This window comes from Aspergillus pseudonomiae (assembly GCF_009193645.1).
Source record: "Aspergillus pseudonomiae strain CBS 119388 unplaced genomic scaffold BDV37scaffold_15, whole genome shotgun sequence".
Classification (NCBI taxonomy): domain Eukaryota; kingdom Fungi; phylum Ascomycota; class Eurotiomycetes; order Eurotiales; family Aspergillaceae; genus Aspergillus; species Aspergillus pseudonomiae.
In genome coordinates, this window is record NW_022476007.1 from 323,133 (window position 1) to 339,793 (window position 16,661).

A 16,661-nucleotide genomic window follows, 5' to 3' on the forward strand; every position below is an offset into this window, starting at 1 on the left:
GTCTAAGGATTCAGGTTACAATTGTACATCGAGCCGGGCGCCTAGGAAAACTCCTCATCAGCAGAGGTGGGTCCAGGAGGAGAAGGCAAAGAACATTCCCAGCAGCAAGGCTGCACCTGTCAGTCAGAATCAGATATATTGACTACAAGAACATGTAACAGATACTAATGAATGCTGCGGAGACTCGTCCACTTGCAATAGGTAGACGAAGGAACCTGCAACGATGAACTCGAGACATGAAAATGTCGGAATCAAAAAGGAAGTCTGTTTTGCGGTGGGCGGCAGCACGATATGCTGGTGTGAGGACATGAAGGTAAACTAGGTAAGAGAGTAGGCAGTCCCAGTAAACACAGCAAACGTATATGGCGACAATCGTCAACTAACGACGTAAAAAAAACAAAAATCAAGCAAAATTGATCGGGGAAACTTCCCTTCCGGGAGGAAGGAAGTCAAAAAAAAACCGCCCGATAGGGGGCTCGAACCCCTGACATTGAGATTAAAAGTCTCACGCTCTTCCGACTGAGCTAATCGGGCTTTCCTGATAATTGAGCCACCACTACGACATTATATAGCAAAGCTCAAAATCCCTTGATATTTAGCCAGTATACTATTTGATATCCTGTCATGCTCCAACTCCTGAGTTCAGAATAACTATGGTGCCCCATTTGTAATGAATCAGTATACAAACCGAAGAAAATTTGGCCTCTGTAACCTCAACATTTACCAGATTGAGCGAACTATTAGGTGAGCTCCAAACTGCCTTGGACATCCAAATGACCTACTTGATATATCTGAAAGCTGTCCGCCTTGCAAAAGCATATAGGAGACATTAAAGAAATGCGCTGGGATCAAGATATCGGGAAAAGATGCATCTTCTCCTCGGTCTCATACCTTTGGATCTATGCCTTAATTTCAAAGGGGCTGCGCTTGATGAGGTACGTACCGGTTTGACACGCTTCGCCACCCATGGTTCTTCTTTCAACAAAGCAGGGTGTTCGAGGCCGGACGAATATTCAGAAGCTTGTAAGATAAGGAACAACAGTTTAGTCCCACTGTTGCCTGTCGCTTGGCTGCTGCCCCCCATGATCACACGCTTTACGAGTTCACCCATTGCCCCGGTCTTCCGGGAAGGACTCTCTTTTGCAGAAAGAGAAGTCTCAATCTGAGATGACGTTTGGGTTTTCCGCAGCACGGATCTGTTATGGGACAGTAGCAGGCTTATGCGACAAAGCCTGACGGTATTTTGATTTGCGGTGCTAACATGGTTGATCCATGTCATGTATTCGCTTATATATAATTTGGACACATCTCTTTGTCCCGTACGCATCATCTTATCGTAGAAGTTGGATGAAGTTAGTACTACTAGTATCGCTTTCATCGAATTGTACTTTGCGGTTAGATTACCTATGATCCTATGGGTTTGCCGTGTATCTTGTATGTGTCAACAGAGCAGAAATGTAGGGAGTATAGAAGAACAACAGCGATGCCCCCTACCTATCATGTCGATCACTGTCTCAACGGACCACTCAGCGAACTCCGATAAACCCACAGTGGGGACACGATACGGATAAGCTTCACCCCTCAATCAGAAATTTTTTTAAATATACAGACTTTGGTGTTTACAAACTCAACATTACTATAATCAGACACAATTTGGCATAGCCTCCTTTTGTATTGTGGAAATAGCGTACATTAGACAAAACACCACAATGAACCCACTACGCTACTTGGCGCCGCCGCGCCCATTCACGGAAATTTCCACCTCCACAAGCAAAGAAATCAAGGAAAGGATCAGCTATGTGGACTCCATGAAAGCGAACCCTCACTTCAACATCTCCGAAGAAAGAGAAGACGCTCTATTGGACTACCTGGAAGCCTGCGCCAGTTTGACCGAAGGCCCTGCCAGCAAAGAAGAGCGCGAGGCCGCCCATACTTGCATCAGGGGGTATGAGAAATCGCTGGAGAACAACGAGCCAGCCCGGCTGTCGTTTGATCTCGCGACCAAGACCAAACTCGGCGAAGAGCTCGACAACCTGTGGAATATGTGGACCTTCAATCGATATGAAAACTACCTCCCTGAGGACATCATCAAGGAGGCTCAGCACCACCCTTCCTCTCAAGTGTCTGATCCCTGGCACAGGGAATTCTGGAGACCTTTCAACGGACGTCTTGAAGCGGAGAAAGCCGCCTTCGACAAGGTCTTGGTGGGCCAAAATCATCACAACGAGTGCCCGACTTTCCTTTTGCTGGCGCTCCTGTGTGAACGCCACACGCTTGATTGGGATGAGACCCTTGAATTGATCAAGGCTTGCGCAAGGGACGGCGATAAGCTCGAGCTCCCCGCGGTGGATCTTGTCGAGTTCCTCAAGAAGCGTGATGTCACCGGTCTGGCGACGAGATTGGACCGTGATGAGGCCAGTATCTCGCTTTCCACGGAGTATGTCATGGGGGTTGGGTCGTTGGTCCTGGCTTTCTTCGCTTCTCATCTCCCGGAATTTTTGTTTGATAGAGATGAGGTTGACCCGGCGGATTGGACACCGAAGGAGCCCTTGAAGGTCCTGCTCGATCTCGACGAGGCACACGAGCAGGCTTTCCGGTTCATGATGCAGGAGATGTTCAATAAGATGGCCGATGGCGACTCCGATGAGGACGGTGACGATGTTTACGATGATTGGGACAATGACGATGATGACGATGACGACGACATTGTCATGAGTGATGAGTCTGAAGACTATTAGCTGTGCTAATCTGGTAATTTTGCTTCTCGATTTGTTAGTCTTAAAACAAGAAGAGCCATGTGTATATAATATACCATCCCTGCTGCCAATTTCCGTTAAATACCAAGTTGCTGTTTCCGACCAAGGCCCGCTACTCATAGAAGGTATAATGTCACAAGAAGTATTTAGCAATCACCAATATCTCTCATTCAAACTACGCTGCCACCCCCCTTAAGCTACTAGCACCGGGGGAGCGACGAGAAGAGACAAGAAGGTCAACATCACGGACATTTACTCTTCTATCCCAACTCTGCCTGCTCATCACATCGACCCGAAGATCTCAACCCCATACATTTAAGCCAATCCAGATCAGCAACGCTGCCCAAAAAAAGACCCAAGAGTGTCAGATTGACCTAGACCACCCAACACGAGCATTTCGCATCCGGATGCACGCATGAGCAAGTGTACGTGGCCTTTCCTTCCTGACAATTACATTTCTTCTGCTTGTTGCAAGTGCCATAGCAGTATTTTCCACGTTGCTGGGGATCAAACACAGTTAGCAAGATGCCAAAAGTTGATTACATCGCGGGGGGTTACGATGGATAGAATGGCCGTGGCAAACGTACGAAAGGCTCGCCTTCAGCGGGAGCAGGAGACTTTTGAGCTGCAGTGTCATAGTTTTTGACGGCAGCAGCAGAAGGGATGGATTGGGTGTTGCCGGGGAGGGCCACGGCGGTTTGGATGGAGAACATGAACATGGCGAGGAAGGCAAAGAGAACCTTGAAGCTGGTCATTTTGGCTAGAGATAGACTTTAATGTCAAACTAAAGCGTGTGTTGGTTTTGTGCAAGGGAGAGTGTTCTATGGAACTTGGTGGCGAGGAGCGGAAAGAGGCTGTGGTGTCTGGTCCATGGTGGTATATTTATACCTTCTATCGTAGAAGGATTAGAGATAAATTGCTTCACTAGAATGAGAACTCAGCTATGAGGAGTTAATTCCATTTGGCCCCATGCAGCTATTCATACTGTAGAGTATATTCCCCATCAAATAAGGCATATGCACTCTTAGCACGCCCGGGTGTTTAATTAACAGTAGATGAACTAAATTTTTTTATTTTGCCAACAGTTCTCTATCAAGTCGGGTCTAATAGTGGTTGAGCGAGTCAGGGCGCGATGTCGGAAGGAATGATTCATTATAATAGGGTTCAGGGCAATGGAGATAAAGGAGGCTCTTCTTTCTGTAACTTGCGCCTTGTAGGATTACACCTCATACCCACCAGAATAGAGTTGGGAAAAGGGGAAAAGGGGAAATTGGGTTTCATTCTCTTTATGCATAGTGCTAGGGAATATCTCAAAGTAAAAAATGCCGTGAACCCTGGCTATAAAATGCCGTTCCGCTTTATGAACTGCAATGAACCCGTTCTATACTACTCCGTACTTAGTTTTTGTTACGAGATTTGATATAAAACACAGATTTCTATCCGACAACGGGCACAAGACTATTACTGCACAAGCAGCATTAATACATGGCTTGTGGGGGGCTCGAGTGAAATGAGATGATGGATCCAGCTGTGATGAACTACATGCAGACCGAGGCCACAAGAAATAACCCAGCAGTGCAGTGTAGCAGCATAGCTTCAGTCACTCAGAGGGATCCTCCAGATCAATCCGGCCTGCACGAACGTTTTCAGTAATCGCCGGCTCGGGCTTTTATGGGGACATTGCAGCTGCCAACACTATGCCATCTTCAGTAGTCATTGTCCAAGTGAAGTGGTTCTTCGCTAGTAATTTAACATTTCCTTAATGCACAGGATATTAGCCGGATCCAAGTCAACAGGGCAACCCCTTTCACTAAGTTCGAGTTGTGTCACCTCTAAGGTTCCGGCATGTCACTTCCTCCCGGAATTGCTCCATATTGTTGTGTTGAATGTTTCTTTGCTTCCATATGGATCCGTGGTGCCGCCCTCGGCCCGTGAAATCCAATGGATTGGGCAAGTGTTCTCACTTATTAGGTATTCATCATCACGCCCGACATCCTAAGGGTCATTGTTAATATTGAGCCTGGTTGTATCTCTTGACCGCCAAACATAGGGTACTGCTGGTCTCAAGTCTGAGACCTTACGTTCTTGAGGGATAACTCATCCTGTTAGCTTTATTGACAGAAGACTACAGCATGCAAAATGTGAGAAGGGGTAATTCTCCATTAGACGTAACTTAATCGCTTGATAATGACTTTTCCTGCCTGCTACTAACCTGTAGTACTAGGTCTAGAAAATCGGGAGCGAGTTTTAATTAAAAGATAACGCTAGCTAAGCAGAAGCTTGCTCCATTCCCCATCTAATTCACCCCGGAGAACGAGCTTCCGAAGAGAATCACAGGTGAGCCAAGACAGCCTCGGCGCCCGACACCTACCCACTCGGTTAGCACTGGCAATTGTAAATAGGACCAAAAGAAAACGCACCTCCACAACACCCTTCTTAGTCTCGATCTGAGCGTAGGTCACCTTGCCATGATCAATGACAATCGCATAGCGACCGGTGCGACCGTTGTTGGCCCAGCCGATGCTGTTTGAGAACTTGGCGTCGGGGTCGGAGAGGAACAGCTGCAGCAATCAGTATCCCGCAATTAAAAATGCGTTTGTAAACCATCACAGGAGAATACATACAATGTCATCACCCTTCACCTTATTGGCCTTTCCCCAGGCGCTCATGACGAAGGGGTCATTAGATGCAACGACAGCAACGACCTGGACACCCTTTTCCTTCAGCTCGGGCAGATTCTGGATGTACCCGGGAACGTGGTTGACGGAGCAGGTGGGGGTGAAAGCGCCTAGAATTGTGAGACCGTGTTAATCTCAACATATCGATGGGATGGTAAGTTAATGGAGACTGACCAGGAACGGCGAACAGGACCACCTTCTTATCGGCCCATTCTTTAGAGGCGTTGTAAGGGATGGGGATACCGCAGGCGGCGATGTCGCCCTTCTCCTCGGTCCAGGGGACGTACCTGACAACAATTAGTGGGGAACTCGGACGGATGAATGGAAGGTTACAAACTGGAAGACAACGTCGTTGGGGAAGGAATCTCCGGGCTTGAGGGCCATGGTGACTGATGCGTATGGTGGCTGTTGGTGGGAGTGGTGGTGAGGAGTGAGAGTGAGACTGAGAGTTGTGAGTTGGATGTTTTGGGGTAAATGTAATTGGACGCGGGGTAGACGATTATATCATAATCAATTAATATCAACCAATTTTATGGTGGGGTTGATCAAGACTACAAGCTGTCAATAGTTAATTGTCCTAAACACGAACTAATGCAGGCGTGCTGTTCGGACTCCGGAGTCCTCCGAGTTGAGCCGGACTTAACCGAAGTTAATCGATTCGAAAACTCAATTGTATATCATAATCCAAATCATATTAGTTCTATCATGTTCATAATATCCTCTATGCCCATATTATATCTATAATGCTCGCCAGAACTGGTGTGGGTGCGTCACCTTGACTCCTAACTTCTTCGCCGTGTTAATGACCCATTCCGGTTCTCTCATGAACTGACGCGCTAAGAGAACAACATCTGCCTTGGCCGTCACGATGGCCTCAGCCTGCTGCGCTTCATCGGCGCCCTGAACGATGCTCTGCGCCTGTTCTGCCTCAGTAATCAATCCCACACCTCCCACAAGGGTCGATGCACCCGCTTTCCGGATCGCCTTTCTCAGCTGCCCGGCCAGATCTACCTGGTAGCCAGGACTCAGTTTAATCTTCTGGTCTTTATGACCTCCGCCCGAGCTAACATCGACCAAATCAATGCCCAATTCCGGCAAGATCTCAACTAAACGGAGAGAGCTCTCTAGATCCCAGCTACCCGACTCGGCAGCCACAGGCTGACCCTCAAGCCAATCGGTCACACTGATGCGGAGGAACACCGGCATACCATTCGGAATGACAGCACGGACGGCAGTCGCAACCTCACGGACAATGCGAACACGGTTCTCGAAGCTACCGCCGTACTCATCGGTGCGCTTGTTGGTCGCGGGGCTCAGGAACTGATTCAACAAGTACCCGTGTGCCGCATGGATCTCGATAACATCGACACCAGCCTTCACCGCCAGTTCTGCGCTCTTCGCAAACGCTTGGACCACCTCCTTGATTTCTGCTGTGCTCAATGCTCGGGGAGCCCAAAATCTGCCCTCCGCGGGGTCCCAGATATTTTCTTCACCGCCACTAGGCCCGACCACGTCCTTCGGCCATCCGAAGACGCTCTCCTCGGCCCGGAGACTGGGTTTTCCGGCTTGCGCTGCTACCCATGGGGGCAACACACTGGCTTTCCGACCGGCGTGGGCCAGCTGAACGGCCACCTTGGCACCCTGGCTATGGGAGAATTGGACGACGCGTTGGAGACCTTTGAATTGTTCGGAGTCGGTTCCCTCCTGCCAAAGACCGGCATCGTTGGGCGAGATACGTCCATTGGGCTGGACGGCCTGTGCCTCGACGAAGACCAAGCCGGCACCTTTCAGTGCGAATTGGCCCAGGTGTGCGATGTGGTAGTCGGTCAGGGCGCCGACGAAGGGGGAGGCGGGGTTCGACTCGGCGGAGTACATGCACATGGGGGACACAATGATGCGGTTCTTGAGGGTCACATCACGGATGCGCAAGGGTTTGAAGAGGGTGGGAGTGTTGGGGTCGTCGGGGTTGACAGCGGCGCCTGCATTGTTGGCGGGGGTGAAGTAGGGGGTATTGTCAGCTGGGACCACGGAAGGGGATGTCGAAGAGATAGATCCCATCGTGACTATCTTGGTTTATGATTGTGAGGATAGAACGAGGATAGTTTGCCCTGCCGGATAAAGGTCATTGTGGGCGTACTCATGGCGATTTATAGCTTCGATATGGTGAACCGCGTGGAGTCTTTTTGGATGCCAGAAAATCACGGCTGACAAATGCTCGGCTCAGGTGCCGAAGCCGATAGACTTTTGTGGCTTCCTATTGGCCACTGATCTACAGAACTCTACTGCCATTGGCTGGTTCTTGTACCCTTGTCAAATATCTAACTCAGTAACATAAATATCGATATATCACGTAATGATTGCTCTACTTCAAGTAAGACTTAGGATAATCATGAGCTAAGATGATTAGAAATGCGCTTTTTACCATAGGACCCATCATGGATGCAACTAGTGGATACTCAAACAAATGGGATAGGACGTTTCCAATTATCAGCACTGGCTCACGATATTCAAGTTGTCATCATTAGATATTAGATCCACTAGGCCGTTTGACCTGACAATATTAGTACATATTACTATGTATTCATCTACGTAGCCCAAAGCTTTCATTTGGACTCTGCAGACCAAGTATTAAACCTGAACCCGACTGTCTCTTCCATTCCTCGCCTCCCCATACCTTCTGGTCTTCCTGTCAAAATCGATCCGGAAAGCCCACCACACGCAGGACGCTAGCAACCCCAGCAGGAAATCACACACCGTCCAAAACCGCGGACTCGGCCCACGCATATTATTCAGCAGAAGCTCCGTCTGAAAGTCGACCGCGATGTACGTCTTCCCCTTCTCCAAGCCCCGGACAATCTTCCTCGCGATCTCTCTGGCACCGGGTATCTTGCGCACCAGTTCCTCCTGGGACATACTGGTTCCCTCGAGGACCTTTGTGAGTCCGGGTTTGTGTTCTTGCTCCTGGAAGAAGGACTCGGATAGGAATGATCCAGGAAAACAGCAATGGACTTTAAAAGCATCTTTGCCGTAAAGAAGCAGTTCTTGACGAAGGGTATCGGCCAGCGCGCGAATAGCTACCTTGGTAGGTGTGTAGGCTATATAACCCGGTAGCCCCAGGAAAGCGGCGGTCGACGATGTGAGGATAATATGTCTGGGTGAGGGCGTCTGCGGGGTAACGAGCCATAATTTCAAGCAGCTTTGGACGGCGAATATTGTGGTGTAGTAGTTTGATTCCATGCACGAGGTCAGAGCTTCCGGAGGGATATCGGCGAGAAAGCCGACCTGGTTAGGAGTACCCCCTGCTGTGCAGACAAGGATGTCAGGCGGGTGGTAGTGTCGTAAGGCTCTAGATATCTGTTTAATTAGCAAGGACGAGCAAGGATGGCATGTATGAAGGGGATGTACTTCATCAGGTTTGGTCAGATCAACCGCCCTTGTATCGACAATTTGCTTTGACGAAGCACATGCAGCTTCGACTTCATGCTGCGCAACTTGTAATGCACTTTCCGTCCGGGCGAGAAGGAGAAGATTGGCGCCTGATTCTTGTCAGTTTTATCCATGTCTATGATAGAGAAGGTTGTATGATTATGAAGGACTTTTCTTTGGTAAAAATAAGATCGTACCTTTCGATGCCAGCTCTAGTGCTATTGCCTTCCCTAACCCCCTCGATCCCCCCGCTACTACTACTAACTGATAGTTGTTAGCATATATGGATGATAATAGGGGGGATGTAAGACCTTCCCGTTCACATCAAATTTATTTCCAAACATTGTCATACAATCCTATACTCATCCAGACTGCGTATTGAGTGAGACAAGGATTACTTGAGATACGACATGCAGGGGAGAGTTCTTAAAACGTTCTCTGTTTTGGTAGCGGGCACGCGAAGCATGCAAGGGGTGGGATGGGGTTTGGCCAGGGGCAATGTTTACAGCCGACATTACACATGCAACTCTAAAAGGTAAACTGGAAGATATCTCCGCGTATTCCTTGCATGCAAATATTGAGTAAGCGAAATATGATTCACCGATGTTTGACTAATCGGTCAGGACGTGTCACATTTGTGTCCCTCACGATCAGCATTCCCCATATGCCAAGACATTTACAGTGTAGACGAGGTTGATGATAACCTCTAAGTAGGCCTAGAATCTCGGAGCACAGAGTGCTTGTGTTGTGTATTGAACGCGTCGCGCATCGCCGGATTGTTCTCCAATGTGGATGATAGAAACCTAGAAGCCACAAAGCTAGATCTTTCTAAAAGAATTTTGACGCTGGGAGGGTAACATTTACCGATTCTACAGGCATAATCGGAAAGTCTTCAGTATAAGGTAAAGATATCAGTCCGAGTTGGATGTAACTTACGATATGTGTATTATCGATTGATTCGTTTAGGGCAACAAAATCAACTATCGTTCCGTTGTCCGGTTATTGAGCTTTTGCCCAAGTTACTACGCCCGAAGCATGAACAATGTTCACTGGCATTCCCCAGGAGCTGCAAGTGAAGAAAACGAACAGTTCTTTCACAACAAGAAGTGCGGCAATGCGCTATATAAAGTTGTACAATTTCTCTTTCAAATAAAGTCAAACCAAAAGTCTCACATACTCACGTACAGAAGAACTACACCTCAAGCTTATATTTCATCCCTTCTCAGCTCATATCCCACATCCGCGTATGGCTTCACCCCGAAAAACTTCCACACCTTTGCGCTGTCCAACTCCTCCGCTCGGCACTTCACAGACATGATTATTTCGGCCGAACCATCGCCCATCCAAATCAAGGCTTTCCCCTTTGTGGTGTCAGTTTGTGCATGATATGAAAGGCAAACAAACAAGCCACTTACTAGTCCTACGTGTAGTTTCGTCATTCCCTCCCACCACTGCGGGCGATACTCTAGCTGATTCTGCGACCTGATGGAGCGCACGATATTGTGTGCGACAGACTGCGCCTGCTGTACTGCTGCTCGACCATTCTTGATATTGTCCATATCTACGACATCCCCGGCGGCATAGATATGGTTGAGCGACATGTCTGATATTTGAAGTGTAGGGCGAACTTTTACATGACCTGTCTCAGAGATCGATTCGGGTGACAGCGCCTGTATTAACTCCGAGTTGGGATGCTGGCCAACACATTTCACCTGGAAAATTAGCAAGCACTCAAGGACGTAGCTGCGAGAAGCGTACCAGGTAATCACATGCGAGAGTTTCGCCGGAGCTCAACTTGACATTACCCTCCTCTGCACTGTCGCTGAGCACCCTTTCACCCATGATAGTCACCACCCCTAGCTCCTCAAGAGCTTGTAATGCCTTTTCTCCGATTCGACCACCAAATCGACCCAGTAATGTCTTCCTGGAATGAACTAACGTGACATTTTTCTCGGGATATCGTGACTTCACATCTGCCACGAGCTCAATACCCGCAGCTCCACCACCAACGATGATCACATCCGTCGCAGCTTGGAGCCTCTCCTGCTCAGCCAGTAACTGTTCTATCCCTTCCTGTTTGGTCCCGGCTGGCACTCGCGATGGAAGTGCTCCCGACGCCCCAGTCGCAAGCACCAAGTAATCGAATTCCACCTCCTCACCAGACGCAAGCTCTACCTTTCCAGTGTGTCCATTCTCACCAGGGACAATACGCTCAACACTATCACGAACCCATTGATAAGAACCTTTGGGAGCCCGATCAAGGTAAGGCCCATATGGAATGAAAGCCTTATATTCGTGGCCATTCACCACGCTAAAACGCGGCAAAACCCAAGTCAACTGGAAATGCGTATTCTTCTCGATAATAACAACCCGATACCCAGTTGGAAGCGAGCTAGCAAGACATTTAGCCGCGTGATATCCAGCGAAAGAAGCGCCAATAACGACAACGTTGCGCGGATTCTCCACAGCGCGGTAAGTGAGTCGGTGTAACCGGGTGGCAACCGCCTCTCTTAAGCTGACGAATATCTGGCCGAAGATAGGACCGAAGAGCTTACAGATGAGCAGCAATTTCGCCAGCATGGTGACAGGACTATTGGCGTCATTCCGACCCGTGCTTAGATCCGTGTTTTCATCGTCAACTCTAGCTGCGGGGAGGACGAATGCTAGGTTTTAAGAGTTGGCGATGGCTTTCGGGGCTCGGATCGATGAAACATCCGTCCAACGAAAGTGAGACCATCGTGTTCTTTCGCTTGGCTTGCCCGAATATGTCTTTGTCCTTATGTCCGTGGGACGGGAAATTCGTTGTTTACTCCATGGGGCCTCCGTGGTATCTCCGAAAGGGGGCTGACTGGTTATCTTATCTGATCCGTTCCGAGAATCGGCAGTTATCCGTGGATCCCGGATCTGATCAGATTTCCAATTTCGAATTGGACGGCTTGCGCATGTCACGGCTCATTGGATGTACATGTTCTAGACCTTGCGGCCAAAAATATATTCCGAAAGGCGATGACGGTGAAATACGCATGTTTATGTGAGAAATTAGTTGACAGGCGCGTGTATCGCTAGAACAACTATCTGACTTGCATCCGCAGCGAAACACAAAAGTACGCGGCGAAGAGTCGCGAGCGATGGCCAATTCCCAATATTATCTTCCTCTCGGGTTATCGTCCCTCTGTGGATTTCTCATGACACCTTTCTGCTAGTACAAAGGTCGTGCACATAAACCAGCAAAAGAAGAAAACAAAAAGCGCAGTATTGCAATTATGAGGTTGCCTAAATTACGTCAAGCCACAGAATTAACGCTCAGCCCCCACGGTGTCAACCCAGATAAGTGAGGTTAGCACGCTGCGCCCACCATTATATCTCTCAGGACTATACCTTACTTTGATGGCTGCTGCAGGGTTCAAGGACCATCATTGTGGTGACTCCCGACTAGCATCGACGGTCCAGAAAAAGGGTTTGTAGACACATCCTCTTGTTCTTAGGACCAGGCGCTTAACATACGTCCATCAGGTTGAATAGGATACGGAGATGTGGGACAATCTATGTGCCTTTGCCGCGACCCTGAAAATGGTGAAACGCATGTTTTATTCCAAGTTCAGTTCTAGGTTTGACTTGGGATGAAGGATAATGACAAGGCTGAATGAGCGCTGGAATGTGGCAAATATTCCAGGCGCTACAAAAACCACAGAACGAACAGGAGGTTTTCAACCTTTCGCCAGTGGTTTAGGCAGACACAAATGGATTTATGCACTCATGCCTTTTCCAGCGCCTGTAAGTGAATCCTGAACTTCCGTCAAATTCGCCACAAGCTAAGAAACCAAATAGACCCGAGGGTGATATGGAAGGGCGCCAGCGCCTGATAAGAAAGCCTTGTATAGTTGATGGCAGCTGATGGATTGGACAGATGGATGCCCGAGGGTACGCATCCACTCCAAGGATCGGCCCGCAAATCAGTATCGCTTGAGTCGGAACCATTGGCTCAGATGCTTCGTGTTCAGCCCCATATGCACCTAATTTTCCTGCCTCCAATCAACGAGCCCTAAAAAGTCCCTGACTTGGCCCCAGCGCAAATGAACCACCACCTGCCAATGATGTCTTTGCAAGTTTCACGCGCTTATGCGCTTGAGCGTCTGGCCAATAATGAGCTCCACGGGGAAGAGTTTCAGCCTCCCCAGATGAAAAATAAAAACGGACGGCCCGTCTGTTGAGTCGCGGCGAAAGTGACACAACCTCGCAGTGGGTCGTATCCTTGAAATATATCGAGCGTACCCGCATGTCACCCTCTTTTACCTGGCAACACACAGCCCGTTATGTTCTTCAATGACAGTTTCGAAGATTTTCACCTCGACATCGTCGGTTTCCTCGCCATTTTGGGCGAGGGTTCCGTGTCGGTGAACTACCAAGTCTCGACGTTATCGGCCTTCACCTTTCTCCCACGCCTCTTGCCTGCACCCCAGGCGTTTATGAGACCGTCGCGACCACTCCGTCTAGATGATGTTCCAGGTACCGTGCTGGGCATTCGCTCCGGGAATTGCCGGCCTCACGTCTGCCGCATCCCGCATATCATCCTACCCGGGGATGAATCGATGAAGAGCGACTCCGATTACACGGTCCGCCATTATCGAATCACGATCAAAGACGGTGGGAACCCGTCAGATGCACTGATCTCGGCTCGAGCCTTCAGCCTGCTCTCCGTACTCGCCGTCATCGGCTGTGCCATGTCCATCGCGCTGCTGGGCCTCTCGATCCATTTCAATGACGGATGGGCGCTGGTAGCGACCGTCCTCCTCTCGTGCCTCTCATCCCTTCTTGGTATCATGTGTAAATGGTCCCTGAAGCTCGGAAAACGTGTAACGGGCCGAGACGATATCCCGTCCGGCGATGTGATCATCTGCTACCCGAACGGTGCTTTCATAATTGTGGAGTGTGAGGAAGCAGTCGCCCGATCGCTCTTCTTCGCACCCGAACGATGCAACTATCTCCTCTCGGGAACGTGGTATCGCTCCCTCGCCCTCCTCGGAACAATGATGCTTATGTTTGGAGTTATTGCGCTCGGGAACTCGGGAGCACGCATGCAAGTCACCTTCGGTGCGTCGTATCTGTTGCTCAATGCTGCGTACTGGATGGTTGCGGCATTGCCTGAGAAATTACACTGGGACTACTCGGCGCTTCACCTTGAGGAGGTCGCACCTGTTTTTCCGGCGCCGGGGGAGGACCGGAGCTTCCGAAAGGCGCTCTGGGCTGCAATTAAGTCGACTAAGTCCACTAGGTGGGTGAAGACTGGACGTATCGCACCGGATACAGAAGCTTGGCATTATTGGTTGGGTCAAGCTGAATCCGCTGTTACCCGGCTGGATGGGTTCGATCCGGAGACCTGGGATTATTCGGCGCGCTTGGACGACTGTCTCGGCACTATCGGACTGTTTACTGATAGTCCGGGGAAGCCTGCTGCTGAGGAACGGCCTTGACTATGATTTACTATATGGTGTCTGAAGACCTTTGGATTACGTATATCATGCTTTGATGATGATGACAACGACTATGATGATTATTGCATGACTGATGATTGCATTTAGGGTCACTTTTGTTTCTTTTGGTTAGAGCTCTATCATGATTTTGGTTAGATGCTCTTTGTTTGCCTGTGTTTCCTTCTGTGGATCATGATGATAAATGCTGTCTTCTCATGCTGATAGAATGTTCTTCTCACGATATTATACTTAACAGCATACATCTATATTGTGCCTAATATGGAAATGTGATTGTATCTCTTCTTTCCCCTCCTGTCAAGAATACTCATCGTACACGACATTCATTTGTGACAATAAACAACTGCATTGGTGACTCGTGAATCAAACAGACCCAAGTATCTTCTCAGAGATTGCGACATTCCTTAGTATTCCGATAAATCTAGAGCCCACAAATGATATTATCCCATGCAGGCCTCGCAGCCTACCCTGCCATCATGCTTGTCTCGATCATTCGTTCTCAACTAATTTCAAAAACTGGACAAATAATCAGGATACCTCCCCACATGATATACGCGGGCAAGAATTCTTCCTGAACCGTCAATCTATTGACGTGACTAGCTTCTCTTCTAGGTATGATGGGTTGCAACTCCTAACGAAGGCATTCTCTGATACCAAGTGGTGATAGGATCAGTTTCACGACTTGGACTTACCCGACTAGGGACTAACCTGTCAATAGTAGGTCCAGTGTTAGCATACATTTTAACCAGCCAATCAGTCAAGAGTCAGTCAACTGTCCATCCATGCTATCAAGATCCTAGTCGACTTCCGGTCTTTAGTAGAACTCGGTATTGTGGCACGAAAAAGATTCGGTACAATTAATTCATAGGAGCAGAATCACAGGATTGGCACAAGAAACAGTTCTTGTGCTTGTGATTCTCAGCCATCCGAGGTAGCTGGCCGTGGAATCCCCCAGAAGACTTTAAGTACTATACGTAACTAGCTAATTTCATACACTTTAATGTTACCATCGCAACTCATCACGTGAGACGTCTTTAACTTCCTGTTCTAGAGTCTAGACATCCCCCTCGGGTCTAGCCACAATGGATGATTTCTATCCACAATGAGCTGGGGGTCCAATGGCAGTCTTCTATTGAATACCATGTGAGTTAATACCCAGCACATGGAGTAAAGTTGAATTGAAGTCCATCTTGACTATGAAACAAGCCTATGACGTCGTGGTAGTGCGTCATCGATACAATGACGTCATATAGATATCATTGGGCCTCAGGAACCAAAGTCAAGAGTCCAGGAACAGCCCTATATAAACAACCATCTTGGCTTGTCCAGATCACCATCAACAACAATCATTCTAACAAACAAACAAACACAACCAGAGTCAACAACCTATCAATTCTTCATCTACCCCCTAAACAAAAACTTCAACCACAAAACAACAACCACAATGTCTGATAACGGTGCTTCCACTCTCAAGTCCTACGTCGACTCTGCCACTGGCATGGTCCAGAGCGCCGTCGGTGCCGTGACTGGCAACTCCGCCACCAAGGTACACACTACCACCCCTCCTTCAATGTCAACGACAAGTATAGACTAACCAGCACAGGCCGAAGGCGATGCCTCCCAGCAGAAGGCCGCCGCCGAACACGACGCCAGCCACACCACTGCCAAGCTAGGCCCCATCTCCGCCGACCCCAACACTGGTGCGACAGCCAAGGACCGTGAGCAGCGCTCCACAGGCGCCTGGGACCAGACTGTCGGTTCCGCGAAGGAGTCCCTGGGCAACCTGATCGGCAACGAGAACCTGCGCAAGGAGGGCGAAAACCAGAACCTACGTGGCAAGGGTGCCGAGGCTGAGGGACAGCTGAAGGATTTCGGTGAGGGTGCTGCTGATCGCTTGCAGGGTGGTCTTGGAAAGGTCGCTGCTGCTGCTACTGGCGATCGCGCTGAGGAAGCGAAGTGGACTCAGGTTCACGATGAGGGCAAGGTGAAGCAGAGAGGCGCCGAGCTTGATATGCAGAAGCATGCTTAGATGGGACATTCAAACGTTACTTGTGATACCACTGCGACTGGGTTGATATCGCTGCGTCATGGAGTTTGACGGTTTATGGGATGTGCTTTTTATGACTTGAGATGTATTATACTTGATGGGAATTGATGAACTTATTCAACACCTTCCTACTCTGGTAGATTTATAATTGCTGTCGATTGTCTGTTCTTAATATCTAGTAAGATGGCACAAATGCATTCTTAGGCTTGGGTCGAGGGCATCATTCAAGACTCGTTCGCTCGTACCCCACGAATCCTTTCGCAAG

At 48.9% G+C, this 16,661-nt stretch overlaps 8 protein-coding genes and 1 non-coding gene across 9 annotated transcripts; 3 read left to right on the plus strand and 6 right to left on the minus strand.

Moving 5' to 3' along the window:
* Window positions 1-461: 461 nt before the first annotated feature.
* Window positions 462-534, minus strand: BDV37DRAFT_t66. The gene has a single exon. It is a non-coding gene; the product is annotated as a tRNA-Lys (tRNA).
* Window positions 535-1,641: 1,107 nt separating this feature from the next.
* Window positions 1,642-3,100, plus strand: BDV37DRAFT_242443 (uncharacterized protein). The gene has a single exon (XM_032081322.1). It carries the CDS (start codon window positions 1,710-1,712, stop codon window positions 2,736-2,738), a length of 1,029 nt encoding a protein of 342 aa, XP_031944045.1. The 5' UTR covers window positions 1,642-1,709; the 3' UTR covers window positions 2,739-3,100.
* Window positions 3,101-3,130: 30 nt separating this feature from the next.
* On the minus strand, window positions 3,131-3,511 carry BDV37DRAFT_280685 (uncharacterized protein; the record flags this gene model as incomplete). Its single annotated transcript, XM_032086637.1, has 2 exons — window positions 3,131-3,256; window positions 3,344-3,511. 2 exons carry the CDS (start codon window positions 3,509-3,511, stop codon window positions 3,131-3,133), a joined length of 294 nt encoding a protein of 97 aa, XP_031944046.1.
* Window positions 3,512-4,848: 1,337 nt separating this feature from the next.
* On the minus strand, window positions 4,849-5,939 carry BDV37DRAFT_242445 (peroxiredoxin family protein). The gene is made up of 5 exons (XM_032081323.1): window positions 5,772-5,939; window positions 5,609-5,721; window positions 5,381-5,544; window positions 5,177-5,317; window positions 4,849-5,123 (listed from the first exon to the last, which is right to left on the minus strand). The coding sequence occupies exons 1-5, from the start codon at window positions 5,816-5,818 to the stop codon at window positions 5,088-5,090; spliced, it is 501 nt and encodes a 166-aa protein (XP_031944047.1). The 5' UTR covers window positions 5,819-5,939; the 3' UTR covers window positions 4,849-5,087.
* A 208-nt stretch (window positions 5,940-6,147) lies between these two features.
* On the minus strand, window positions 6,148-7,567 carry BDV37DRAFT_242447 (NADH:flavin oxidoreductase/NADH oxidase). The gene has a single exon (XM_032081324.1). The coding sequence runs from the start codon at window positions 7,490-7,492 to the stop codon at window positions 6,173-6,175; it is 1,320 nt and encodes a 439-aa protein (XP_031944048.1). The 5' UTR covers window positions 7,493-7,567; the 3' UTR covers window positions 6,148-6,172.
* Window positions 7,568-8,062: 495 nt separating this feature from the next.
* Window positions 8,063-9,629, minus strand: BDV37DRAFT_269757 (SDR family oxidoreductase; the record flags this gene model as incomplete). The annotated part of the gene is made up of 4 exons (XM_032084420.1): window positions 8,063-8,788; window positions 8,840-8,970; window positions 9,058-9,124; window positions 9,594-9,629. 4 exons carry the CDS (start codon window positions 9,627-9,629, stop codon window positions 8,063-8,065), a joined length of 960 nt encoding a protein of 319 aa, XP_031944049.1.
* A 436-nt stretch (window positions 9,630-10,065) lies between these two features.
* BDV37DRAFT_269758 (NAD(P)/FAD-dependent oxidoreductase) lies at window positions 10,066-11,440 on the minus strand (the record flags this gene model as incomplete). The annotated part of the gene is made up of 3 exons (XM_032084421.1): window positions 10,066-10,221; window positions 10,276-10,572; window positions 10,619-11,440. The coding sequence occupies 3 exons, from the start codon at window positions 11,438-11,440 to the stop codon at window positions 10,066-10,068; spliced, it is 1,275 nt and encodes a 424-aa protein (XP_031944050.1).
* A 1,733-nt stretch (window positions 11,441-13,173) lies between these two features.
* BDV37DRAFT_269759 (uncharacterized protein) lies at window positions 13,174-14,331 on the plus strand (the record flags this gene model as incomplete). The annotated part of the gene is made up of 1 exon (XM_032084422.1): window positions 13,174-14,331. The coding sequence occupies one exon, from the start codon at window positions 13,174-13,176 to the stop codon at window positions 14,329-14,331; it is 1,158 nt and encodes a 385-aa protein (XP_031944051.1).
* Window positions 14,332-15,669: 1,338 nt separating this feature from the next.
* BDV37DRAFT_52429 (uncharacterized protein) lies at window positions 15,670-16,639 on the plus strand. Its single transcript, XM_032090820.1, has 2 exons — window positions 15,670-15,895; window positions 15,953-16,639. Exons 1-2 carry the CDS (start codon window positions 15,794-15,796, stop codon window positions 16,376-16,378), a joined length of 528 nt encoding a protein of 175 aa, XP_031944052.1. The 5' UTR covers window positions 15,670-15,793; the 3' UTR covers window positions 16,379-16,639.
* The last annotated feature ends 22 nt before the right edge of the window (window positions 16,640-16,661 follow it).

What these genes read in the sequence shown, in the direction of transcription:
- BDV37DRAFT_242443 (XM_032081322.1), top strand. Translation starts at nt 1,710, where the DNA reads ATGAACCCACTACGCTACTTGGCGCCGCCGCGCCCATTCACGGAAATT.
- BDV37DRAFT_242445 (XM_032081323.1), bottom strand. Translation starts at nt 5,818, where the DNA reads ATGGCCCTCAAGCCCGGAGATTCCTTCCCCAACGACGTTGTCTTCCA. An exon ending in CCCAACGACGTTGTCTTCCA is followed by an intron (nt 5,722 to 5,771) that starts GTTTGTAACCTT and finishes AATTGTTGTCAG; the next exon opens with GTACGTCCCCTGGACCGAGG. An exon ending in AGGTGAAGGGTGATGACATT is followed by an intron (nt 5,318 to 5,380) that starts GTATGTATTCTC and finishes TGATTGCTGCAG; the next exon opens with CTGTTCCTCTCCGACCCCGA.
- BDV37DRAFT_242447 (XM_032081324.1), bottom strand. Translation starts at nt 7,492, where the DNA reads ATGGGATCTATCTCTTCGACATCCCCTTCCGTGGTCCCAGCTGACAAT.
- BDV37DRAFT_52429 (XM_032090820.1), top strand. Translation starts at nt 15,794, where the DNA reads ATGTCTGATAACGGTGCTTCCACTCTCAAGTCCTACGTCGACTCTGCC. An exon ending in CTGGCAACTCCGCCACCAAG is followed by an intron (nt 15,896 to 15,952) that starts GTACACACTACC and finishes TAACCAGCACAG; the next exon opens with GCCGAAGGCGATGCCTCCCA.